General features: G+C 34.0%; 1 protein-coding gene across 3 annotated transcripts; it reads right to left on the bottom strand.

Moving 5' to 3' along the window:
- On the bottom strand, positions 1-27,963 carry ERR (estrogen-related receptor). 3 transcript variants are annotated; one of them, XM_068379185.1, is made up of 10 exons: positions 27,863-27,963; positions 26,196-26,924; positions 8,316-8,459; positions 6,397-6,519; positions 5,649-5,773; positions 4,317-4,414; positions 3,988-4,149; positions 3,019-3,203; positions 2,455-2,627; positions 1-2,033 (listed from the first exon to the last, which is right to left on the bottom strand). In XM_068379185.1, the coding sequence occupies exons 2-10, from the start codon at positions 26,307-26,309 to the stop codon at positions 1,871-1,873; spliced, it is 1,287 nt and encodes a 428-aa protein (XP_068235286.1). In that variant the 5' UTR covers positions 26,310-26,924; positions 27,863-27,963; the 3' UTR covers positions 1-1,870. The 3 variants fall into 3 exon arrangements, with proteins under 3 accessions (XP_068235286.1, XP_068235285.1, XP_068235287.1); XM_068379184.1 differs by having other exon boundaries at positions 27,796-27,954; XM_068379186.1 differs by lacking the exon at positions 26,196-26,924 and having other exon boundaries at positions 27,796-27,954.

Raw genomic sequence — 27,963 nt, 5'->3', positions numbered from 1 at the left:
ATCGCTCAGCATGACATGAAGGACAGTTCATGAACTTATTGCACAAATTGATGTCTATCACAAATTTGAAGCTTCTGTTTCTATTCATTTAGTAAAATAAAGTTATAAAAACAAGAACACACCTGTTTCTAACTTCTTTCCAATTTCTGGCAAGCAAATTCATCAATTACCAACTGTGTCGCTGCTTCTAATTTGTTGTGAAGCTGATATCTCATTTCTGTAATGATGGTAATAATGTTTATAACTTCATATGAATGTCATACTGAAATCATAAGCTTTGTATATTCTTCACCTAAGAAATAAAAACATATTCATGTGAAGTAAAGCTAAATGAGTTTGATTTTATTAACTAGTTTAACATCTGAAATCATCCCATTTCGATTCGAAACAATATTAGTATTTAACTACAATTAAAGGAACTACAGTATTTGCCCAATTATGAAAGATGGACGTTTATAGTTTAAAGATTTTTTAATTAACAGACTAATTCTGGTTTATCCACATTATTTTTCTTAGTAAGCACAGCATTGTATTTATGTTTCCCATTGGGCTTGCAGCAAAGTCAGTGTCCACTTTTTTTGCTAGCATGCTTCGTTTGGGATACCAGTATGGTATTGGTGGTCACGATTTCTCATAAAAAGGATATATTTCTCTGCATATCAGTAGGTTATTATCAATACTATGCAACTCACATAAGCTTTTACGCGACATATCACAAATCAGAGAATAGTATGAGAGATACTGACTTTCTATTTTGCTACTGAAAAACTTGCTGAAAATTAGGTGTAAGATGTTTGGGAGATTTGCAAAGGTAAAACTTATCAAAAAGACTATTAACCTTATAAATAAAATGAAAACACTTTGAAGATAACGTTCAAACATTAAATCCATCATCAATGTATCAAACTTACTTTGTGAACAGCGAACTGTACATATCTACGATTCATAACTAGCACCTGATTGCCTCTTGACTGTTATTACTATAACAGTCACCACCAGAACTTGGTAAAGTTAATCTCTATGGTTCTATTATCCACTTCATTTTTGACAACATAAAAAAGACACAACAATTGTCACTTCAAATACTGAAAGGACAGCACAAACCAGTCTTTATTTGGATTCTTCTTAATTAAGCAGTTGTACTCTTCCACAGGCCAACAGACCTTTGAGATACAAAGATTAATATATTTATATATGTTTATGCAACTATATACATTTATGAACATATAGCAATTTACTAGCAGTGACTTCAGCCTTGAAACTCACAGCTGGAGTGGTATTACTTATTCCTGAGCCAACTGCCAACAGTGAGGCGAGATCAGCTAACATAAGAGCCAAATAGGCTTTTTATTACTGCAAAAAGCTTCAGATTTACTGTGCATTGAAGAAATTTGCTGACCATTTCACAAACAACACCAAACATACAGCTCGGTGGGTGTATTATTTGCATAACAATTGTATTTACAATGAATCTAATCACTTTTCCTTTTTCTTTTGGTTTGAACACAATTGCCAACATGACCTGAGAATGTGACAACACAGAAGCTTTCACTCTACGTTGAAAGTAGTTCTTCCTCAGTTTTCTTCTGGACAAAGTAATTTTCTCTAAAAATTCGCCAAAAGTCTTTAACAAAAATTGAGTGTCTAGGGAAACCAACACTCAAGTCGTGAAAACACTTGCTTTGCGGAAGACTCGAAAAGCACAATGATGTGGTAAATGTAATTTTTCTATCGCATGAATGATTAGTTATCAGAGCATTTTCTTTAATTCATGACTTGGTTCAGTTGGGTTATCCCTCAAACTTTGCATCACACCCTACAGCTTTAACTGCACTAAGTTTTTCAAAAGTCATTAAAACAAGAATTCTATTCACCGCATGTGTGATTCAAGCATTTCCACAAATAATTTGTTCATTGGCACTGCTCCTTGGTGCCTTACAGAAAGCCAGTACCGTCTTAGGGCAGCATCTGCTGCTCTTAAAGAAGGTAGGCATAATAAGAGGGACTGCATTTGAACAACGCCATCCCGTAATCTGGAATGAAAAGAGAATCCTTGAAAAAGAGACTATTTTGTAAAGTGCAAAAGTTAAAGGTTACAAGGATCTTTATTAAAAAATAAATTGTGATAAGATTTGTCTTAAATCTGTTTGTTCAAAATGTGAGAAATAGAGAGAATAACCTGAAGTATCATAGATGTAAGCTATAAGAAGAAAAGATCAAGCTTGGTAACACTATACTAACTACAAATCCAAAGTATTTCTATGAAGTGGAGAATTCTTTGTTAACTTTTTCGCATGCTAATTACAGCAAAAAAGGTATAAAACATTTCAAAATTTCTGTTTTTTTGGCCTTTCAGATAGAGGGCAGAACAATAAAATAGCAGACCAATTAAGAAAAACTCTTCCTCGTGCCCTCCCCCCCCTCCCCCCCCCACATTAATCTTTTGGTGTTTACCTTTGAGTTGCCACAGTGTCATGTAGTGCTTGAAGGATGTTTTGTCTCAGACGCTGAAGAGCCTGGTTATCTTGGAGTCGCACATCAGAATTAGTTAAAACAAGTGCTTTAAGAAGCAAAAATTCTTCCCTATTTATACTGCACTGTTCAAGTCGTTCGACAACACCAAGAACCTGCAACGAAATTCTTCCATTTGAGAAGGATACTTTGGAAAATTTGGACTTAAATGGTATAGAGTTCATTGGATATATCTCTAGTATAAGTTTCTTTAATGACATAGTGATCAAAGTCTTTATGTTCTATTAATTGTGAATACACATAGAACACCTAAATACTATACCTCACTTTAAATGTAACTTGCAAAGCAAATGTACTGTGAAGAAAATTATTTAGAGGGGCAAATTGTGAGGGTAAAATTCATCTAAGCAACTCCGCCATCCTCTGGTTATATTTCATGATATCAAGAAAAGTAATTTTTCTTGTGTTTTAAATTATTGAAATATAATTGCTCTATGGTAAAGTAGATACAGGTAATGTTAAGTACAAAATCAGTCCCCAACTAACCTGTGTAAAAAGCTCAGTGGCATTACACTCCCTTGCTTGCTTTTCATCTATCGTGAAATCATGTGCAAAGTGGAGAGTGTGGGCATGAGCCGGCATGGACCGGTAGGCAAGTCCCAAAGTTAAAATCTCACCCCATGTGCTTTGAAGTAGTCTCATTTGGTCATTCAATGCTAATTCTGTAAACCCTGTAAAATGTAACTTTTTCAGTAAGTTGTGGACAAATAACTGTTAATACAGTGAAAGTTGTGGAGTGAAATGACAAGAAAAATAGTCATTAATTAAAAGACATTGATGAGGTACACTTTAGGACAAAATCTTACTAAGAGATTCAAATATTTCAAATATTGAAGCTAAACTAAAAAGATAAAGCTTAATATTTATCAGCTTTCTGCAACATTTTGTGATTTGTCCCCAGGTCCCTTTCATGCAAATATTACCATCAATTTCAGTCACTAAGGCATTTATCAGGTAAGTTTTGTTCATAAATGTAAAGCAAGTTTTATGCCATTGATGCAAATAGGTGATTTGAACTGGAAATGACGTTGTCATTGTCAAACTAACTCCATATATATCTTGAACATCATCATCATCATCTCCTCCTAAGCCTATTGACGCAAAGGGCCTCTGTTAGATTTCGCCAGTTGTCTTTATCTTTAGCTTTTAATTAAATACTTCTCCATTCATCATCTCTACCTCGTGCAAACACTTAGTTAATTGTTTTTCACATAGAATGCACAAGCCAAAATAGAGTATTCTGTACATTAATCAACAAATCCACAAACTAAAATAGTTTGCCTCATGAATGGAAAACAGGATTACAATTAGGAAAAAGAAATTGAAATAATGACACATTTCCTTTACCTTGACAACAAAAACACTTGAAAAAAAATAAGGTTTCTATAACAAAATTGAAAACAGACAATAAATACACCTCCAAACTCCTAGTCTAAATAATGCTTCTTGACCCACCTGGAATTTGTTTGGCCCAACCAATGGTGGAGACCAGCTCCCGGTCGTAAAGGTCTGCCAATGTTGATATGGTCAAATAATCAGTATCTGATATAGTAGGATCTGGCATTGCTAACAATGACTCCGGTTCGCAAGCTCGCAGTGATGCTAATAACTTTATATCTGAAAAAAAATAATAATAAATTTGTGGGGGTAATTTTGCCATGTATATTCCAACACGGAATTAAAATGATTTGGTATCCAAAAATAAAATACAAAAATGATATTAGTTCCAGGAACTCATGGTCATTTGTCTTTTACATATAATTAAAAAATATTATTATACAAACCTTCCAAGGAAGCTTTTTTGACTGGCATCTGGTGCATAGAAAAGGGAGAATCAGACGTCCGTCTATACTTCTGCCGTCCTCCTCTGACTCTGTCTAGCCTGAAATATAATTCCAAAAGATATTTTAAGTACATGGAAAAATTACACATACACACACACTTAAAAGGAAGTTATCGACATCATATTATTTTACAAGCCATCATATTCAGAATGTATTTAGTTCTTTCAATAGCGATTACAATTTATTCACTCCACAAGAATCATTGGCTTCATATTCATTCGACGCCAGACCCAAATCTAGTTTATATGGTTGAAATAAATACGTCTATTTTTTAGTACTGTAATGGCATAAAAACTCAATTCGAGATTGTGAAGTTTCTATTCTAGGAAGCTACACACACTACCATGATGTGGTAAAACTGGCTGTTTGAGGCTAAAGATATAGCAAGTGTAGTATATATTACTGTTCATTTATGAAAAAGAAGACTTCTTGAACCACTCCTGTATCATTTAATAACAAAAAATCATTTTTATTTAAGGTGTTCATCCTACGATAGAAATTTATATGTATTAATGTTCTTTTTGTTTTTCTTACGCAAAGTTAAATTTCAAGCCAGGATAATGATTTGATGTCAATGTAAAGCAGAATTGCTATGATAATCGACGCAGAAAAAGAAAGAGTAGAATGCTGTAAAATAAAGATGAATTTCCCTATAACCAATCATTTCACTATATTGCCCTGATATTTTTTGCGCTAATTTGAGCAATGAATAGTTACAAATTTGATCTGTCATACCTTTGTGTGATACAAAAAGGTTATCACTGTTTAAGAAAGCCAATATGAAGAAAATTATGTCTATACACGAAAAGAAATTTAATTTTTTATTTAGAGATAAAAATCAGTCCTACTTACTATACAAGTAGGCTACTTGTCTATATTCATAATATGGAGTCAAGTAAAAAGACAATTTCTACCTTTATCTTTATTAATTACTGCTCATAAAATACTGAATTAGAAATGAAGGAATTGAGGAAATTATCTCGTTATATTGTAATTACGATGCAAAAATAATGCCTTAAATTTCCCTGCCACTTTCAACGTCAAGGGATTCACATTGGGGCTTTAATTTTGTACGTAACGGGGAAAGGATATCACAAATCAAAGAAGCTAAATTCTTGGTGAAATCAGTGATTTAAGAACTACAAAACGATTTATGGCTAATGAAAAGACATACTGTGACGAAAAGACTTCAAACCCACACTTAAATCATTGCCCCTTTGAGTATTAAACCCTGTTCCCTGGGTAAGAAAAAAATTAGCCAATTATGCATACCTGACTCCTTCTTTCAACATGCCAACGCGAAGACACTTGTGGAATCGACATGCCTGGCACGCTTTTCTTCTTCTCTTGTTAATTTCACAATCGTTGGCAGCTGGACAAGTATATTCGATGTTTCCCTGTACAAAAAAGAAAACAAAATGAGAATAGACATATCAATAGCATATCACTCGGATCTGCAGTATCTATCTATCTATCCTATATATATATATATATATATATATATATATATATATATATATATATATATATATATATATTTATATATATATATATAGTATATATATATATATATATATATATATATATATATATATATATATATATATATACTGTATATATATATATATATATATATATATATATATATATATATATATATATATATACACCTTTCTTTGTGGCCAAGTGGTATGTAACTGTTCATACAAGTTTCCTGGACCAGGGTTCGACTCCCGGCAGGTCAGAAGCTATTGTCTTTGTGTGATTTCGCCTGTGGGCTCTGCCGAGGTCGTTAAGAGAATCCGACATTAATGTATAAAAAATATATGGCTTATCTGAATATGAAAAACACGTCTAAATGTGCAAAATTTATCATATATATGTATGTGTGTGTAATTTATCTTTGTAGAGCAAGGAATAGCTTTGTACGAATCTGACAGAGAGAGAGAGAGAGAGAGAGAGAGAGAGAGAGAGAGAGAGAGAGAGAGAGAGAGAGAGAGAGAGAGAGAGAGTCACAAACCTGGATCGTTCTCTTGAAGAAGGCTTTACAGGCCTCGCAAGATGCAACGCCGTAGTGGAAGCCAGAGGCAATATCACCGCACACGAGACACAACCTCTTCGGGGCATCGTCATCACGTAAACTCTGAGGATGAATAATAATAATGGTAATAATCAAAGTGTTTAAGACGTAGTTGCAGCTGTATATTTCTCCCTCTTTCATTTCTTGTCTCAAAAAATATTACACCAGTAGTTCATTTCAACTACATAAACCTTTTTTTCTTTCATTTGCACTTCAGCCTTAAATTCACTTCTATAAAAGACCAATAGCACAAGAATCCATTCAAACATTGCAGCCTTGACTTCCATACATAATCTAAAAGAGTTTCTAAAATTTTTACCCATTGCTACCTTCCAGGTTTTGACCATTTCGTGAGTCAGCATTTGATTCATTCGATCATCATTTTTTATATCCAATTCTAAACGCGCATAAAAATCAGCCGTATTTCTCTTACTCATATTTATTATCACAGTCTTCTGACCATAAAGAAATTAAAAAGCTATGAAAAATGTCACACCTTACCTCCGAACCACTTCTGCCATCTGTGGAATTTACTTCACAAAAAAATCTACAATATACCTGCACTGATGTACATAGTAACATACAAGTATCTCTCTCATTCATTCCTTCAGAATCTATCCCTCTTCCAGAGTTACCTTACACATCCTAGTTAGCCACCATCTCACTTTTTCACCAAAACATCTCACATATAATCCCATAAAGTTCTTGTCTTTATATTCCTTAATCTCTTACTTGCTTTTCTAAAGTTGTCAATCGTCCTTTTCATGAGCATTTACAAACATACGCTAGATCTTTGAGCTCTTTTATTCTCATTTCTGCATTTCATTTCTTTTGTCTTATGTTTAAACCAATTTGAATACACACCTACTGTATATCGACACATGACCGGATTAATTTCAGGTAGAGTCTGCCAATTTGCACCTTTCATTTTAATATCCAAACTTTTATTAATCTTTTTATTTGCATTGATTTCAGTCTAAAACAAGTTCTTATCCTCCCTAATGTGTTACAACACTTTCTTCCTCTACTCCTGTCACTTGCATTCTCCTTTACTTTTTTATTATATAATGCTTCCCCTTAATGCCAGACCAAAGTCCTTCCCCACACCTCTCATTTCTTCATTCCAAGACATTGATTACCTTATTACTAGGCCTACTTAATTCTTTGCATTTTTCTCCAATTTATAGAAAAGTCCTCTCCAGCATAAATTAATTAGAATGTTTAGTATGTGGCTCAGAAGAACATTGTCCACATAAGTAAAAACTATCTCATGCAGTTCATATAATTATTATCATTATTATTAATATTATTATTACTAGCTAAGCTATAAAACTAGTTTTTCTTCGACAGCCTTATTGCTATTTTCAGTTTTCCAGAAAACCTTTACCTGAAATTCCCAAGTTTCTCTAATGTTAACGAACAATGACAAAATTATCAATAACTTTAAAATTTACACACTGGTAACCTTGTGTAATGCAAGCAAATTTGACCAACTAGGTAACTAGAGTTCATAAACATTTGTATTCGTAATATTAAATGATAAAAGAAAGGGCTAAGGACATTTAAAACGATCTGGACTTAGCCTGAAGTCATTAATCTACCAATCATACATGATATAAGTTACGATATCATACATCAAAAGGTTTATTTACGGCTGCAAATATTTTTTATCTTGGGAAATTCTTGATTTTCTTCTTGAAACATTGACAAAAAATAATCAGCAACCTTCGCTAAAGTTTCACAAGAAACCTCAACTCCCATTAAATCACGCATCCGATACCTTTCAGATTGTTAGAAATGGTGGAAGAAATGCCACTGGTTGACATACACACACAAACGGATTAAAACAAAGGACTCACTTCAGATGGTGTATTCACCGAATCACTGGCCATGGACGTCGTTGAAGAGCAGAACTGACGATCGGGACTTGGGGGAGAATCTGTAAAAAGCTTCATGTGTTTTGGAGACGGCTGGGCTTCATCTCCGCATTCGCTGTAGTCCAGCTGCAAAAATAAAATAGAACAAAATAAAAAACGTGAAAGGAGTAAGAATAGAAGAGGGTAAAAGGAAAAAAACACCAACAGGTGATAGGGGGAAGCTACAATGGTGAATGAAAAGAAACAAATGAGTGAAAGGAAAAAAGCTAAAGGGTGAAAAGGAGAAAGACAAAGGATGAAAGAAAGAAAACGAATGAATGAAAAGAAGTCAAATGGCACAAAGAACAATATCAATAAATTGAAGAGAGCCAAAGGGTGAAAGAAAAAAGCAAAGTTGGGACAGGAAAAATGCCGATGAAAGAAAATACGGGTGAAAGAGGGAACCAAAGGTGGAAAGAAAGGAAACCAAAGTGAAAAGAAGGAATACAACGGGTGAAAGAAAGAACAGAAATGGGTTAAACAAATAAGGTCAATGGGTGGAAGGCAGAAAACCAAAGGGGGAACAGAGGGAAACCGAATGGTGAAAGGAAAAGGCCAATGGGTTAAAAAAAAAAACTAAAATGGTGAAAGGAAGAAAGCCAAAAGGTAAAACGAGGAGAGGCAAAGAGGAAAGAAAGAAAACCTAAGTGTTAAAGAAAGTTGAAGGGTGAAAGGAAGAAACCTGAAAGGTAAAGGAAAATAAAAATATTTGGGGAAAACACTCAAAAGGTGACAGGAAGGAATCCAGAGGGTAAAAAGATGAAAATCAATGAGTATATGGAAGAAAACCAATGGACGAATGGATGTAAACAAAAATATGGATGGAAGCAAGCCAAAGTGGTGAAAGGAAGAAAGCCTGAGAGTGAAGTGAGAAAGTCCAAGGGTGAAAGAAAGCGAAGTCATAAAATAAACAAAACGACAGAGGACAGGGATGATTGATAGAGCAAACAAGACATCTTTTGCTTAAAAGACATGAGCAAAAATAAGATCATTTAAAATTATAAATAGTACTTACAACACTTTTCTGCTGAAAGCAGAGTTATCTAGGTTTAGTTTCGGTTGAAGTTTTTTTATGTAAAATGTTTCCAATCATCTTAGCTCGGTCTCAAATCGAGCTTTACATAAAATACTAAAATCAAGATGATTAAAATTGGTGTTACACACTCCATGGTAATGATCTCTTATAGAGGATTGAGAAGGCTTACCTAGCAGTAAAAGGGTCCTTGAACTAATGCCTTGAATAATGTACTTGAATAATAATTTTATTTTGTAAATATCAAGGAGGTGCTCTAGTATTTTTGATTAGGTTTCAAGCACCCTAATATTAATCTTGAAACATATTTTGCCATTTTTATACAAAAAAAAAAAAAAATGAAATTCTTATCTTGCGTTTCATCATCCTTAATCACCTTCATGCAAAGAAAGGAATTTTAGTCATTTTTGGCGATTCTCCAAAAGAGGCTTGGTAACCAACCAGCCTGAAGACAAGCCCCAAATATCTTTCTTCGACTTCGACACAGGCGTTTGGCTTTCAGTATATTAGACTCTATTGTCGGATTCACTTACTGTTTTGAAGTTACAAACATACTGTGAAGCCTATATATATATATATATATATATATATATATATATATATATATATATATATATATATATATATATATATATATATATGTTTAAATATCTGAATATATATATATATATATATATATATATATATATATATATATATATATATATGTTTAAATATCTGAATATATATATATATATATATATATATATATATATCTATATATATATATATATATATATATATATATATATATATATATATATATATATATACTGTTTACTATGTTTAAATATCTGAATATATATCTATACATATACATGCATACATAAATACATTTACATAAAAATTATATATATACATGTATATATATATATATATATATATATATATATATATATATATATATATATATATATATATATATATATATATATATATATATATATATACACAGACAGTAGTGTGTGTGTTTCTGGTTTTCGTTGGTGTCTATTGAAACTGAGAAAGGACAATGAACATCCGTGGCTGATAAGATAACGATAGGGTTATTATTCTTGTGCTCCAAACAGAAAAAAATCTACATTTGAGTGAAATCAAACCTGAGAAACTGGGCAGCAGTTCCTTAAAGGGTGAGAGGTAAGTGCGAGCGAACAAACCAATTTGCACATGGTCCAAACGACAGGCAGAATGGCGCCATCTACTGACAGATGACAAAATTTGAAAGGTCGTTCATCAATGAAAGACGAAGACACCTATTCTAAAGATAGCCTTTCCCAGTATATCAACACAAGAAGTAGATCTGAATCATTGGTCAGATGGCACTCGACCATAAAATCAACGTCACCAGCCCTTGTCACTAAGGTCTATCACGAACACTTAGACGAATACTGATAATGAGCAAATGTAATTATCAAAATAATTTTAACACTGCGGTACCTAGTATCTTTAAAACGTTTCACGTACACGTGCTAATGGCAATAAAACTGATTATTTTATGAGAATCGCAAAAAAAAAAAAAAAAAAAAAGAAGAAGAAGAAAACTATGAAATTTGCTACTCACAGTTATTGTTTCCCATAACCTTAAAAATACAGACACAAACAAAGTTTAATTTTTTTTAATTGTTTTTACTAAAATTGTTAACAATATACTCTCATACATACATATTGTTCATAGATATATACATGCATAAAAGATATTAAGTGAATGTAATTTAAGATATAAAATGAACAATATCAATGCTCTTATTGATAGAGTATATAAGTTATCATGGAATTATTCGAATTTCCATAAGGAAATAACATTCTTGAAAGAACTCTTCAACCAAAAATGGATATTCAGACAATTTATTTTACAAAAAGTAAAAACTTGTCTTAATGATATGAATAGTGATAACCAGAATTATAAAATAAAAGATCAGATTATATATGTCCGATTTCCTTATATGTTGAATAAGATCAATATAATAATAAAAAAAAAAGCGAATAACAAAAACCTACTTTAAAACTAAAAACATTCGACTGATTTAGAACTTCAATAACTTTGAGATGTGAAATAAGTCTAAGGAGTTTTTATCTAGCGAGTTGTGTTCTGTGGTTGTTAACAAATTTGTGTCCATAGGGCAGTTCGAAACATTGGGATGGCTCAATTAAGCTGTTGTCTACCAGAACCTTTGAACATAGAGGCATTAGTTCGAGGACCCTTCTACTAAGTTAGCTTGCTCAGCCCTCTATAAGAGAACATTGTCATGGATTTTGTATCAACAATTATAATCATGATGATTTTAGTATCTTAAGCAAGGCTCGTTTGGAGACCGATCTAAGACTACTAGAAACTCTGCATAGAAAAACGTAAAGCAAGCTTCAACTTGGATAACCCTGCTTTTAGCAGAAAGGGGTTTTAATTTCTAATTACAATCTATATTAACTTATTATTATTATTATTATTATTATTATTATTATTGTTATTATTATTATTATTAATAATAATAAAAATAATAATGTTCCCTTATGAGTTATTGTAACCTCAGTGCGTTCATTTTATAATTTTCTCTTAACATTTGTGATTATTTTTCTCTTTGAAAAAATTCGTCAAATTTTCATAGCTATTTCTCTAGTATAGGGAAGGATACATTTTGGTAATTTTCCTTTACTCATGAATCCGCAGCGAACGTATAAAACTATTTAATTTTAAGAAAACATTTCACCCATTTACACCAATGAGATGGTCACTATCGTGGTTGAATTGGTGCAGAATTAAAGTGTTGGTTGGTTTCGAATACACCAGTCTTGTGCCAACACGGCTCATGTCCAAAGGGGCGCCTTGTGACATAAAGCGTTTAAGGTAATGGGAAGCCAGATGTAAAGTCCTGGATTCTTTCCAAATTGCAAAGATGCTTTAGGAGTAGAATCTGGGAGTTTTTGTGCGTGTGCAGTAGACAATATGATAATTGTTGTGGGTAAACATCACACGCTGCCAAAGATCATTGACTTTGATTGGTCAACAGCTCATTGCTTTAAGCCAGAATTGATTTCTAAAGGTTTCGTTGCTGCAATCTGGATTTGGTTTTGTGACCCGTCCTTTGGTCAAGTATTTGATGGGTGTCACTTCTTGAGGAATTTGTACAGTAGCATAAGCTATCTGTTGTGGAGACTTTGAGACTTACTCAACGTTTGTCTTTGGTACTGTCCAGGGATGTTGATGACCGAGATATGGCATTGTCTATCAGTGCTCCACCTTTGGTTTTCGACACATAGCCTCCTGATGGCTCCCTCTTTAACATGGCATGATTTTCTCTTAGATAGGTGCATTGCGGTCAAACCCAAGTGAACATTAAGGCATCTTTGGGCGGCCATATACAGAGAAGACCAAATTAATCATCTCCAGAGATTGTGCACAAGAGGGAAAGGAGAGGGAAGATGGAATGCTGGCTGTTTCTCACCAGGAAGCTTCTTTTTTCTTTGTTTGAACAAGAATCCGTAGGTTGCTGGTTTTGAAAAGTTAATTCATAATGAAGTGGGAGCGGTTGGTTATAATCAATTTGACGATTTGTTCAATGTCCCTGTAAGTTTAACGGATTTTCAATACACCATCTTGGCTGGAGTTTTCTAAATTTATTTATTTACTTCTCTATTTGAGAACTTGATAACAAGCCGTTTTCAGCAGAACACCAATGTCACACCCAGGCTCTTAGGGACATTATAAATACAAATTATAACATTTCCTCAGCGTTTTACAAGACTGACAAATCCTGCCAATGCATCTATGAATATACATTAAACAGATTATCAAATATACTGTATGTCAGCCAACCACAGGGCGATCACCTTTTCCAGTTCCTCGCTAGCATTATTAAAATCAATGATTACCCAACACATATTATCTTGGGGTAGACCCAGTATATAAGAACTCAATTCCTAATATCTCGTTCAAGAAGAAACTGAAGACTTCCTTGTTCTCCAAGTGTCTCTATAATGTAGATTTGAAAATAAACATAATTCATGTAGTGTGATATGCAAAATACCCAAGAATGTATACGATAAACTGATTGTGTAGGTCCTGGTCCTGTAGTGAGTAGTGTTCCCTTGCGTGACACCACCACAAAAGCAAAGTAAGGTAACGTTTAACAATAACAACAACGCCTATCTCACATCCATTTAACCAAGTTAGCGTCTATATTGCTTTTGCAGCACGGTGGACCAATTACACATAATTACCTTGAGCTTTCTATTTCCTATAAATTTAAAGGTGAAGACAAGACATACAAAGTGTGGTCTTATCCTGGAGAAGTAACTTTGATAATCAGGTGAATGAATACCAGATAGAAAATTGATCACGAAAAGAAAACAACAATAAAATATACGATAATGAGGAAAAAGTTATTTGTAATAATAATGATAATAATAATACTAAGGAAAATTCTAGAATGACATGGTTACATTTTCGCATTAGACTGTAATTTCGTAAATATGTACCGTAAAACTACCTTTCCATACATAAAAGAAAGCCATAAGTTTAATATCAAGCTAAGAGCGTTTACTTTTTATTTAAAAGTTTGGTCATTATAACAAAACAAGTTACAACCTAAAAACAGTGATGTTGGATATATTGTATAATAATTCTAGTGTGGTAATGTATATTTGCTTACAGCTACTCTCTTTATACAGATAAACTGTGAAAATCTATGAACAAGGAAAGCCTTTGGATGGGAGGGAAAAAATGGAATGATAATCAATCATATCACTCAAGTGTTACAATTTGATTAAGAAAATGCACAAAACTACTTTAAGCTTAAGCCATTTTCCAGACATAGTCTTGTGCAGTTAGAATTACTGCACCGCAATCGAATTACAATTATCAGTTCTCGTTTATGCAAACTACAGTACTTATGAGATACTTGGAGGCATATTTTAATAATTATAATACTTTGAACTAAATATAGTAAAATTTTCATTTCCTGCTGACAAGAATCTTTGACGTCTTTTATAATATCAATACACCGTGATGATTACTTCTCTCCCTACTGTACTTTCCACATCTTCTAATCTGAGGAACACAATGCAAGTCATTAGTTCTGTTATTATCATTTATTTCAGTTTTTTTCTTTCCTGGCCCTTCTTACCTGCGGAACGTCTGATTCACATGCATTTTTGTGCAGGTACTTCTCCCACTATAGGATCATGGCTTTAACGCATGTCAGCCCATATTCATTCAGGGGGATTTTTCACTGTTTACCTTATCAAGCCTTGAAACATTTTTCTCTCCAAACTGTTTACTCTTCTTTCATAAATCAAGTTTAGTTTAAACATTCATCAACACATTATAACTTCTCCTCCTTTAACGGTTTTTCAAAATGCTTCTGTGGTGTTCTAGCATGAAATACCGCAGAACTTGTCTGTTAAATATTTCGACAGTTCATTAAAATTATGACGCGAAAGTTCTTGTTGCGTACTCAGGGTATAATGATAGGCCTTCTTTTTCCCACAGGACGTAGCGTATAGCTCTCAGGGAAAAGAAGCTGTCCAGCTGTTCTGAGTGTATACCAGGCCCTCTTCTTGCAAAGTGGGAGCGTTCCATGTGGAATTATATGGTATGGATAGAAATATAACTTAAAATATGTTTTAAGAGTCTGCACAATCATTTCACTGAGTTAAAAAAAAACTGGGGCAATTTAATGACGATAATTAAAACAGACAGAAAAGAAATACCATTAGGTTGCTAACGTAAATGTAGATCGTTTTGAGAACCAAGGTTTGCCTGAAACCTTCGCTAGTCTTGATGTATATTTCCAATTAAGTTGAACAGGCAAAATATGAATGAATATTTCATGTAAACATTACATACTGTAGCATGACGGTCACAATTACATTGAAAATGTGTAATAAAATATGCTTATTAAAATCCAATAAAGTTATTCCCCCTTTAAATCCCTACATACAAGCGAAATCAGAAGATAAAACCCACATTCTTAATTTCTGACGGTTGATGTTATAAAACAATTCTAAAAAACGACCCCCAGAGACTACCTTGAGGATAATCATGTGCTGTCGGGTGCTACTGCTGTACAATCCACAAATAAATCCTGTCACTTGACACAACACTTGGTAGGGAAGAACACTGAATAAAAAAGCTTAACCCTTTCGAGGAGTAGTAAGTAAATGCATGAATAGTACTGTGTATTGCAATACAGAAAAATAATGAATCACACACCATGCAATTATAAACATTATTAATACTGTATATACAAAATTCAAGATGGCACACTTTCTTTTTATAAACATTATCGTAATCAAGGCTTGGTATCGAAAATACGAAAAAAAAAAATCTTTGTTTACAGCTAATATATATATATATATATATATATATATATATATATATATATATATATATATATATATATATATATATATATATATATACTGTAGGGTCCCAAGGAATTTTTGACAGGTTATATTGGGGTGGGCGTCTTGAAAAATGAACAAAAAATAATGGATGGTTCTTTTAGATAAGAAGTTCACTTTTGCCAACTTCTCGTTACACAATCCACAGCCTGAATAAATTTGGCACAAGCCTGAAAAGGGATTTCTGGTTGCCACGGAAAAAGATGAAGTGAAGTTGGCCCTGTAAACATTCACAAGAAAGCAAGTCAAGGCGAGAGGGGAACCAGGAGAGCGAGAGAGAGGAGGGGCTGAGGGAAAATTAGCTGGGAACAGAGGATAGGGACTTGCCGCTCTATTCTTTCGTCATTTTGTCTGATAGTCGCCAAGCACCTGTTATCCTCTGGCACTTTTCTGCAACAGAATATTTCGTTGGCGTGATTACTCTTTCGTGCTCTTTGTGTTGGCAAGATTTTCATTAGGTTCTCTAACATGCGAGCGCGCGCACGAGTTAAACAGAAATACCTATGAAAATGCTTGAATAATTATACTGTAGGTTTTTTTTAATTCCTAATTATCATAAGCGGTAAAGTCAATCTTGTTTTAGTCCTCTGCCGGTTTTAGGAAAAAGAAAGAAAAAAAGGCGACTTCAGGATGCGGTGGATCCATTGGCGTTATTCCCGGAGGAATGAGATTTTGACAGGTAAAGCCAGTGCATATGGATTAGGTCCCTCATTTTTAAAGACTATTGCTAACATTAGTATGTTTATTCGACTTTTTTCTCATATAGGTGGTGAAACTCTAATCATTATTAGGAAATTAAGATATCTTCAGCAATTAGGTAAGTTGGCTAAGATGTATATTTTACTTACACGGTTTAAATTTATGACCGAGCTGTATTTCGTTTCTAGCTTTTATCATGCATAACTATATTGAAAGATGAGAGAGGAGAATGTCCACAGTTAAGCAATGTCATTAAATTAAAATAAATCACTTATCGTGACAGTTACATTCCTATTATGTTTACATGATTATTAAAAAATGAGAACCTAATAGATAACCAAGAATAAAAGGAAAGGTCCGCCCCTCTTCTACTGTCCCCTTCTTTGTCTTGGCCATTGAAAAACACCAATTGTTTAGAGCATTACAAGACCTTTGAAGAATGCTGAATTTATCACTTCGATTTCATTTCCCCTCTCGCATTTTCTATTTCGCTGACAATGAGGAACATTTCAAACAGAAGGTTTGGGAGCTGATAAATCTAGATCGCCTACTGTAGGTATTCTAAGTAAAGCCCTCGAAATTTTGCCATATCCATCATATTACGTTAAGTGGTCACGGAATTTGTAATTAGATAATGATGAAATTCTGTCACGCAAATGAGAGGCAATGCATTCCCAATAAAGATCTGTATTCTGTTGAGTGGTTCCTCTTCCTAGTTATTACGGATTGAACCTTCTTTTTAATACTTTACTATATTCAATAATAATAAAAAATGATACTGAAATTGGTAGAAAATATAGGGACTGAATTTTTGCCAAATAGAAAACCTTACCATTGAGATTCTGAGAAAATATTATCTAAAAACATTGGGATACCTGAAAGGTGCTCTTCTTCAGTGTAAATGCTAACGAGGAACACTGCACACGAATCTGTTTTATTGTACAAAAACAACAAGAACAATAATAATAACTGACTGGATACCGATTGTGTATATTTAGGGAAACATGCACTACCATTCTATACCCATATTACACATTGCAATGACACTTGGATACATTCATTGCAGCATACGAATTATTAAAATCTCTTGAAAACTGACATTGTTATAAACATTTCCTTGGCGAAATGATAATGTTTTAATGCAACGCACAAAGAGATTGTAGAAAATTGAGTTGGGCTAAATTTTCTAGCCTCTGAATGCTATAGTTTAATCTTCAGAACTTATTTATATACATATTCAAATATTTTGAAGACCAAAGACCATTCATTTTTTAGTTCCCAGTACCTGGAAATAAGTTGCCTCTGAATTTACCGCTGATCTTGTATGATGTGACCAGGCACAAAATACTTTGGGAATGCTCATCCTCCAAGGTACCTACCAACCAAGAAGCACTTGGATAAGAAAACAATTAGTTTTTTGTTTTATACTAACCCATGCCCTTGGAAAAAAAAAAAACAGGGTACGTAAAAGGGTAAGTAAATAATCACCAACCATCGGAGATAGTGAGGATTGCAAAGTTCCAAGAAAATAAAGAAATAAAAATGAAATACTGACCTTCAAAAAGACATGTGACCAGGAAAAATAAATGTCAGAGAAGAGAAATACGGTACATAATACGATACTGGCGACACATTACGTCGAATCTTAAAAGGTCAGAGACAGCTGACCATCAGACAGTCTGAAAAAAGTGACAAAACCTGGGTTCTTTAAATTCTAAAGTAACTTGGGATCCTTAAAAAAAGGGTAGCGAATGAAATATTTCGATAAATAATCTCCAACCTCCAAAAGGTTCATTAATACTGATACATAAGTTTCACCAATTTTTTTTTTTATAAAACCAAATGTTAATTGTACTCATAAACACACACAGATATATATATATATATATATATATATATATATATATATATATATATATATATATATATATATATATATATATATATATATATATATATATAAGGTGTATGTAAATGTCTAGATGTCTTCTAAATATACAATGTCTAAGGGTTAGATGTAACCCAACTTTCGGCCCATCCGTATGTATAGGTGTTTATTAAAGATAACGGTCTGTCTTTTGTTTTTCCTGAGAAAAAGAATTAATGACTTTTTTATTTTTTTCATGAAACATGACGTAACTTGCCCAATTTCTCTATAGCCTCATGAAAGTTTAAAAGTGTCAAATCTTTCTTTCTTTAAGTATTGAACATTTTATTGATTTTTATACTTTATTACACCAACAATTTTTTCAGCCATCATTTTCTATTAATTAATCAGTCGTTCGTATTCATATATTTCCTCCATAAAAAAAAACCTTAATTCAAATAATTCAAATTCCTTTTGTAAACTATAAATTTTATTTACGGTTGTCTTTAAAACAAATTTCTTCCAGCACCAGTACTTAAAAAGCCTGAGTAACCCATTCTTTTGTTTTGAAATCAAGCTAAAGTACATTACCTCCATATTTGTTGTTATTGTAATAAGTTATATATATTGGATTTCTAATACAACCATTTGTAACTAACAGTCATTTCAATACACTAACAATCCCATCAGAAGTTCAACCGCTATCTATGTTTCTACTTTTCAAGAAGCTTATTCACCACCACGGTCCATTTCGTTGTTTTTCAGAGTGAAAGCAAATGAAAAGGCAAATAAGTGTTCACGTGGGCAGTCTGAATCCTCACTTATCTCTCGGCTTTACTCAAACAAAAACTTTTATTGTTGTTGTTTGGTAAAATTCTTAGCCTTAAATTCCGTTGCCCTTTAAAAACCTGTTCGGTTTTAAACTAGTAAACAGCTTTTTTTTTAAATTACAAAACTACCCCATTAATTTCATACAAACTCTGACTGTAACCACATAAGCTTGTGTGTGTGTGTGTGTGTGTGTGTGTGTATTTATAATCTGCAGTCAAACCACGTTGCTCGCCAATTATTTGTCCCTTGCGCAAGCAGCTGTTGATAAGATGCTAAAAGTGAGCACCCATTCCTCCGTATCCGTTTCTCTGGCACTATCTTCGACCTTTAATTCCACAATACTTTAGTCATTGTTAGATTCTCTGTAGGCCACCCTGACCTATACTATCCCATAATACAGTCAGGATTTGCATTCGCATTCTAATATTCCCCATGAAACTGTCATCTTCGCTGCATTTCAACAAGTCAGCTAGTGTACATATTTTAGAGCAACTTTCAGAATATCATTCCGGATGTGTCAGGATGTCATAAAGCTGCACAGTTGGACTAATCCTGCACATGGTTTAATTGCAATTGGATTTGGACTCTTGTATGTTGCTGTAAAGAAAGTGTTGACGCAATTGTTTTAATGGGTTTTACAAATATCCAGATCCACATAGGAGATGTAAGCGATGAGTTAATCCCCCCCTCCCTCTCTCTCTCTCTCTCTCTCTCTCTCTCTCTCTCTCTCTCTCTCTCTCTCTCTCTCTCTCTCTCTCTCTCTCTCTCTCTCTCTCTCCACCATATTACGAAATCAAACTTGAAGTGTTTATTATTTACTACAAAAATTGATGGACAAAATTGGCCTGAAGAATATTAAGAGGTGACTCTATACAGTATGTGAAAGTAAAACAATAACCGTCATCTCAGGCTATTACGGGATTTATTGAACAGAATCTCACGAACGAATTTGTACCAGGCATTTATACATGAGCACGAACCAGTAACGCAAAATTTTCTGCAGTTGATGTGGCTCAATCTTAGGAAAAGACCATTACTTTACTTTCATGATGCTTATAATATTTGTATTGTATGCCGACACTGATCCTGATCCAGTAACTAAATATAAACTACGAAATACTATGGACGAACTGATAGTTTGAGTAGAGCACAGTCCCATTATGGAAATCAAATAAAAGTGAAAACCAACAGACTATTCACTCTACAGAATAGGATATGGGTACCTGACAGCTGCTCTCAGAGAGAGAGAGAGAGAGAGAGAGAGAGAGAGAGAGAGAGAGAGAGAGAGAGAGAGAGAGAGAGAGAGAGAGAGAGAATGACTTGCTACGGCTTTCTAGATTTTTAACTTTTTATAAAGTAGTATTGCTTTTCAGAAAAAAAAAACTCAGTCTTGTGATGAAAGCTTAAAAAAATCATAGAGCAAAACAAGCATACACATATACATATAATACATAGAAATTGAAATTATTACATATTTCTCATATACAGTACATGCTATAAATCTTACCATTCTTTATGGTAATACATTTCAAATTGACTCCATTGGATACAATGCTTTGCCCCTGTACTTGAATTACGTGACAACGAAATTTCTCAACTCCGGATATCCGGTTGAAGATTATATTTCAAATACTCCAATCCCTCATTAATCGCATTCTTGTTCACAGGTCATTCGAATTCCAAACATACTATATAAGCATGACTAGACTATGTATAGTTTTGGCTTCATGAGCGAAATAAATGCACGCACGATCACTGCTACGTGGCCATGACACATACGATTCGAGCATGACCAGTGCTAAATGGGAAGTGAAATAGGCTATCCCAGCAGTGGGTGTAGTAAGGCCGATTTCCGATTTCGAGGGTGGCAGTCTTCATTCAGCACAAACTCTACCATCTTTATTTTATTTCTGGCAACCTTCCTAAGACTCGAGCAGCAAGTCACTTGCGACATTCTTCATTTTCTTTGGCAACTTTCCATAATCTCAGTTGCCATAGGCAGTTTTTCTCTTGCCCCGCACTATTTCAGACAAAACCAAGCTGATGGAGAATCAGATAATGTGTGTAAATAGGAGAGATTGGAAATATACTACATGAGTTCACGGCCACTTATGTCATTCGGGAAGCTTGACACGGAAACAAAAATAAGATAAGAGCAGTTTGATTGAAACCGGGATTCCAAGAATAGACTAAAGAAAATAGTCTCACTTCCTGATACTTTTACTTTTTCGACGCTTCCAAAACTTTTGCTCCAAGCAAGCAAACGAACAAACAAGCAAAAATACAAGGACGAAAGCGAACCCACCCACAAGGCAGAGGTGAATGACGCAGAGTGAGGAGTCTGTTTAGTTGTGAGACTGTTTCTGTTGTGGAAGCTCTCTGCACAAGGGTCCATCTAAGATTGATCAGTCAAATTACTAACGTGATACTACCTGATAAGTTGCTTCTTACAGCAGTGGAGTCATCTATGCTATTTTGCAATTGTAAAATGTCTTATGAATATTTAACAAGTACCAGAGCAAGATCACATTTCAAAAAGGATACTTTTCGCAGTGGAATCCTCCGATAAGAATAATACAGTAGATGCACAAGGCTATTAAGATTCTTGTCCTTGTGCCGTATGGAATGAGTATAGTGAAAAGCCAATACAAATACCGCTGCCTTATTCACATTTAAACTGCACGGATGAACCACCTGTGCACAAACCTCCACACCAATCTCGGTCTCAAACTCTACGGAAGAGGCTCATTAGCAGCGTTACAAAATATCCTCTACATACCATTTACTGTACATCTTTCATCTCTGTTTTACAAGCAATCTCACATTTCCTGGATCTTGCCGACTCCTTTTCCAATACTTCTCATCCCTCGACAGCACTTTCTAAGGATTACTCCCCTTCTCCATCTAAACCTGTCCCAATTGTAGAATCTAGACTCTTTTCAGTCACTATTCTCCAATGTTATCCCTTTAACAAATTATTTTCAAGACCATTACAATTCTCTCTTTATACTTTATCTAGCAAATTATACTATATACGACGAAATTACTTTCTCTCAACCATTTTTATTTCTATTCTTCCATGCGCATTCAGTTTCCACATATCGTTAGTATAAAGAAGAATTAGCTAAAGTATTTCACTACACATTCCGATGTCCTATGTATATATCACGAGTAAAACGACATATTTTCTCTGTACGTAAACTCGGAAAACCAGTTTTGTAATTTTTACCCTGACCTTTCTGCTAAATTTTACAATAAAAATGTTTTATATATAAACATTATATATATATATATATATATGTATGTATATATATATATATATATATACACACACACACATATATATATATATATACACACACACACATATATTATATATATATATACATATATATAATGTGTGTGTGCGTGTGCGCGCGTGTTTAAAAATATAAAAATTTTATATAAAATATATACAGTATATATACTCTCATATACATATATAGTACGTGTGTGTGAGTGAGTGTGGGGTGTTTGTGTTCAAATATAACCAAAACCATTGTTCTCACATGTTCCTGAAGGTTTATACCAAATGTTCCTCTGAAAAATAATAACGAAGCTTTGGCCTTTATTGCCTAAGAGGAGCAGGTATTACGCTGCCCTAGGGTGGCGCTATTGAAACCTTTATCCTCAACGATAAAGGTTTTCTTTGTGAACTGTTCACTGGAATTGAGCTGCAGCAGTTACTTTTTATGTCAGCTATTGAAGCAATCTTCATATTACATAATTTCACCACTCGGTGATAGTTGTATTCAAGTATTGTATACTTCATAAGAAGAGCCAAGAAATACAAAAAAGTAGTAAGAGCAACTACAGATCTCAGAATTCCGCCAATGAAGGTTGTCAACATTGTGCTAAAGTCTACGGATCAATCTTTCTCCTTTTCATAAGATGACCGAGAATTAACCTACTATATAATAATAAGAATAGCAGACAGAATCGCGATCTTGATCCGGTTCACCTCTAAAACTTAATAGCTTCTTCCGAGGCATATCTATCCATTGTTAAACTTTGGTGAAAATCCGGCAAGAACCCTTTACGTAATCCTGCTAACAGACAAACAAACAGATAAATAAATAAATAAACACAGGTAAAAAATAATATCCTTGGCGGAGGTAATTACAAATTACTTTACAACACAGAGTTAGCCTAGCATAATTAAAGTCAACTAAAATATATTTCCCATAAATGATGATGATCATGCAGTCCTTGTTAGCAGAACACCACAAAATTTGCAATGCTTGCTTACCAGAATGCATGAAATATCACACGAGGTTGGGCTGAAGATAAATAAAAGAAAGAAAGAGATGATGAGAACGAAGTATGCAATGGAAGATGAAATATCATTGAAAGGAGAAAGGATCAATGAAGTAGAATAATTCAAGTATTTAGAAACTATGATTTCCAATACAGGGTCTTAATAATAAGAGTTTAGTGAAATTATTGAAAAAAGCAAATCAGTCAATGGCTAGGTTAAGTAAAATTTGGAAATAAAATCGCCTGAAATTACATATAAAAATCAGACTATATATCCGTTTAATGAGGTCGGTGTTACTCTATGGACATGAGTCATGGTATGAAAATGAAACAATTTCCAATAGATTTAGTAGATTTGAGAACAAAGCCCTCAGATGGATATTGGGAGTTAAATGGCAGGAAAGGATTATAAATTAAACTATACGAGAGATTGGAAGACTCAGGCCTACATGGCTGAAGACTAAGAAGCGCGAAATAGGAGATGATGAATGGAGAAGTATTCAATTAAAAGCTTTAGAGAGATAACAGGCGAAATCTAACCGAGGCCCTTTGCGTCCATAGGCGTAGGAGGAGATGATGAAAAATTACCAGACAAAAAATATCACAAAATTAAGTATTGCCATTATGAAAATAAATAGTTACTACAATTAATATCTGTCAGTCACTTACAGTGAAGTAAATCATAGCAATGAATTCAGGAAACTTTTGGCAAGCATAATCTCTTCCCCAGCTTCCACTTCTTCTCTTTCTTCCTTCCTCTAACCACGGATGATAAAGTTCATGAAAACACGTATAAATATATATACAGTATATACATTTATATACAGTACGTGTAAACACAGACAGACATATATATATATATATATATATACATATATATATATATATATATATACATATAATATTTGAAAACATACAAATACACACACGCGCAAAACACACACAAATACTGTATATCATATTATATATATGTGTGTGCATATATATATATATATATGTATATATATATATATATATATACATATATATAATATAGTGGCCTACTTGCAGTGCTAGTGGTTCGCAAGTATGTGTATATGAGGATGCCTTGTCCTGCTATTCTCCTATTTCCACACGGTATTCGTATAAATGATGGACTGGTTGGATTTCTTCATTGGGATGTTCTTTTATTATGTGCGGGTACTGAAGAGCTGTGCCCAGCTGCAGTGGTCCTTAAACTTTCTTTGCCTTGACCTTTTGAAGTTGGCCAACTTCAATGTGCTTGGTATTTAATCTTTTTCTCTTCGTCGCTTTCTTTCTAACTAATGCAAGGTCTAAATGCTTCAATACTCAAGTCTTCACAACGTTATTAACAAATCCTTATTTCGAATGGAAATTTAGGGGAACATCACTATTATTTCGACAATGATGATTAATGAGACTGATGAACTATATAGTCTATATCACTGTCCATTAACATTCTAGTTGCATAGTGTATATATAAATTATCTATTCCAATGTTGTTATTCATTTCAATATATTTTATACTTTTTATTATTTCTCATATATAATTTATTCATTGTTTCTTTACAGTATTTCCTATCCGCAGAGACTGCTTTCCTTGTCAGAGCTCTTAGTCTTGTAGTATTTTGCTTTTCCAACTAGAAGTAATAATGATAATATAAAAGAGATAATAATGAACTTTTTCCAACATCCTCTCAGCAAATCCTGTTGAATTTCGGTCTTATGTCTATGTCTACATGTCTAAAAAGTATACGAAAACAGGTGAACTGCAAATGACATGAGAACACTGTATGCTCCTCTGGCGACCTGTTACTTCCTGCATTATTTTTGTGGAATATATTCGCACCTTTCGTCAGGAAAGAAATACTTGCCCAGACACTCCACAAAAATCAAGTCAAAATCTTTCTTTTTCTTTGAGAAACGCAAGTACTTATCTGGTCCTTACTAAGCCCTTCTTAAGTTAAATTTCACCCTACTCAAGTTTATGATAATTAGATTAGAGATAGAGGCAAAAACAACAAGAACTGTCAACAACAAGTTTGTTTTGGCATCAAGAGCCTGGGAAAATCAAGCCGACTACTGATCTGCGTTCGTTGCATTATTCCCTGAGTAAACAGACAAGAGCAGGTAAATTTATCCTTACCGCTTCATTCATAATTGACGGCTTTCTGAGAGAGAGAGAGAGAGAGAGAGAGAGAGAGAGAGAGAGAGAGAGACTTATTATAAAGAAAAAAAAATCATGATTACTCCTTCACAAATGTATATGGCATATGGTATATGGCACCCTAACACGAGTTGTATGATACGGTAACGATGACGGTACGAATGACAGTACATGTAATCATTGTAGCAGCAGTAAACAAGAAATGTTATACAAAGCATTGTTTAATTGTAGTTATTTTATACTATCAATGCCTGCAGAGGCTTCCAACAGTGGTACAAATACCATTGTTAGTAACAGTATGGTTAAATGCATATTCAAGAACACATGTTAGGCATGCATGTTCACTTTGTAAAAACCAAACAACACAAGTTTAAGAAAAATTTTCTTTGCATTCTTTAAGGGTTTAACGAAGGTGTATATTTTTGGCGCACAGGAATTTCACACCATAGGCTGTGCTAAGTTGAGGCTGTCGTCACTCGAGCACTTACTTACCAAACACTGGGAGGAAGATACGATCATGACATCTTCTCTGACTAAGGTCTCCGGAGAGTCCGTTGCAAAGGTAAGGAAATCGTCTAGTTCCTGTTTCATCCTCAGTTGCTTCATGAAGGACGCCACAGTGTAATATCCTCACTATGCAACCTTGCCCAGAGAGGAAGCCGGAAGAAAACTCTACGGGACGCAACTTCAAAATAATACTCGATGGCTGACAGATTTTTCTCTTGGGACAGAAGAGACAGGGGTGCCAGGTCTCCCACGGCGTTGAGAGAATATTTATAACTACAAAATAAATAATACCCTTTCCTCACTGAATGTTTGTCTGATCTTGATTTTCCGGTAATATCATAAGTCTGTGTGGATCACCCTAAGTGAGTAGACAAATGATGACCAGTTTATTTCCGCTCTCTTTTCTTAGCAATTTTACACAACTTTGACAAAATAATGTACTTTCTATAATCCTGAAGTCACTGAAGCAAAAAAATTATCCCCTTAAACTTTTATCCATTTTCATTAAACTCTGTCCAGTTCTGAAAAATTTGAGTTGAAATGTTCTCTCCCGACAAGACCAAAGATGTCACTGGTTTCGGTACTGTTCGGACTCGCTCCTTTCCATTTCCTGTCGGGCGTTTTTATCAATTCAAACCGAAAGCACAGGTCACCACTCATTCCCAGAAGAAAACAGACAAACATAAACTTCTTTCTGAAGTTTAGTTAATATCCCTGAAAAAAATCAATTCAACAATCAAATTCCCGACTTGAAATGAGTCCCATTGAAAGAACGAATGTCACGTTCTGACCATCAATCAAAGTAAGATATTCATTACCTTTTGGTAGTCAAACCAATCATATCTTTATAGGTTTTAGCACAATAATCAAGAATCCTATATAAATAATAGTCTGACTTTTATTATTGCATTTGAAGTAAATGTGGTTGTCTATAGCGCAAATTCAACCCAGTGTTCTCCTCTGGGCCCTGGATGTAACAGGTGGCCTTCCTCTCAAAGCGTTCAGTTCTCCCTGTATTTCACGACGAGAAATTAAATCGTCCAAGATCTCTTCAAAGTCTCTTATCAATTTACAGCTCAGCTCACATTGACAAGTTACACAGGGCATCTTCAATTCATGTATAAGGGAGAGAGAGAGAGAGAGAGAGAGAGAGAGAGAGAGAGAGAGAGAGAGAGAGATAATTCTATGAATAAAAAACACCAGTTATCGCATGTTACTAATCAATGAAAAATATGTGTACTCAATTGTGTGCGGTTGTATGTGCGTACGTACGTAGGTCTTGGAAGTATCCACTGGCAAATCTACTAGGTGGGGGTATTCAGTTGCATTACACATCGTTATAAGAAAATTTTGTATATAGAATATCATTACACATTTTTTTTTTAAATGTTCCGATACGAGTTCGTGTATCGATATGTGTGCACACAAGTAAACATTAAGTCATCTAAAATACGATTTCAATCTAAGAAATAGAATTCTAGATCATTCTCGGCTCTCGAAATGTTCAGTCTAAAGCAACCTTTAATCGTTCTTATATTCGTGATGTATCTAACAATGGAAGGTAAAAATACTCCTTTAATCAAACCTTCTGTCTCTTAGAATTCTCCTTCGAAATGCGACACGACGTTAACACAAACGAGATTCACACTAACGAGGAGAGCGCATTCATATCTTCCGCTGGGCAACAAAGCTGAAAACGACACAAGGCAACAGAGGGCTGCACTACACACACTCCACTCGTGGCCGAGTCACA

Source organism: Palaemon carinicauda, chromosome 8 (assembly GCF_036898095.1).
Source record: "Palaemon carinicauda isolate YSFRI2023 chromosome 8, ASM3689809v2, whole genome shotgun sequence".
Lineage (NCBI taxonomy): Eukaryota > Metazoa > Arthropoda > Malacostraca > Decapoda > Palaemonidae > Palaemon > Palaemon carinicauda.
The sequence above is the reverse complement of the archived record's forward strand: the minus strand, read 5'-3'. Positions and strand labels throughout refer to the sequence as shown.

What these genes read in the sequence shown, in the direction of transcription:
- ERR (XM_068379185.1), bottom strand. Translation starts at nt 26,309, where the DNA reads ATGAAGCAACTGAGGATGAAACAGGAACTAGACGATTTCCTTACCTTT. An exon ending in CAAAAAAGCTTCCTTGGAAG is followed by an intron (nt 4,150 to 4,316) that starts GTTTGTATAATA and finishes ATTTTTTTTCAG; the next exon opens with ATATAAAGTTATTAGCATCA. An exon ending in TTGGGCCAAACAAATTCCAG is followed by an intron (nt 3,204 to 3,987) that starts GTGGGTCAAGAA and finishes TACATTTTACAG; the next exon opens with GGTTTACAGAATTAGCATTG.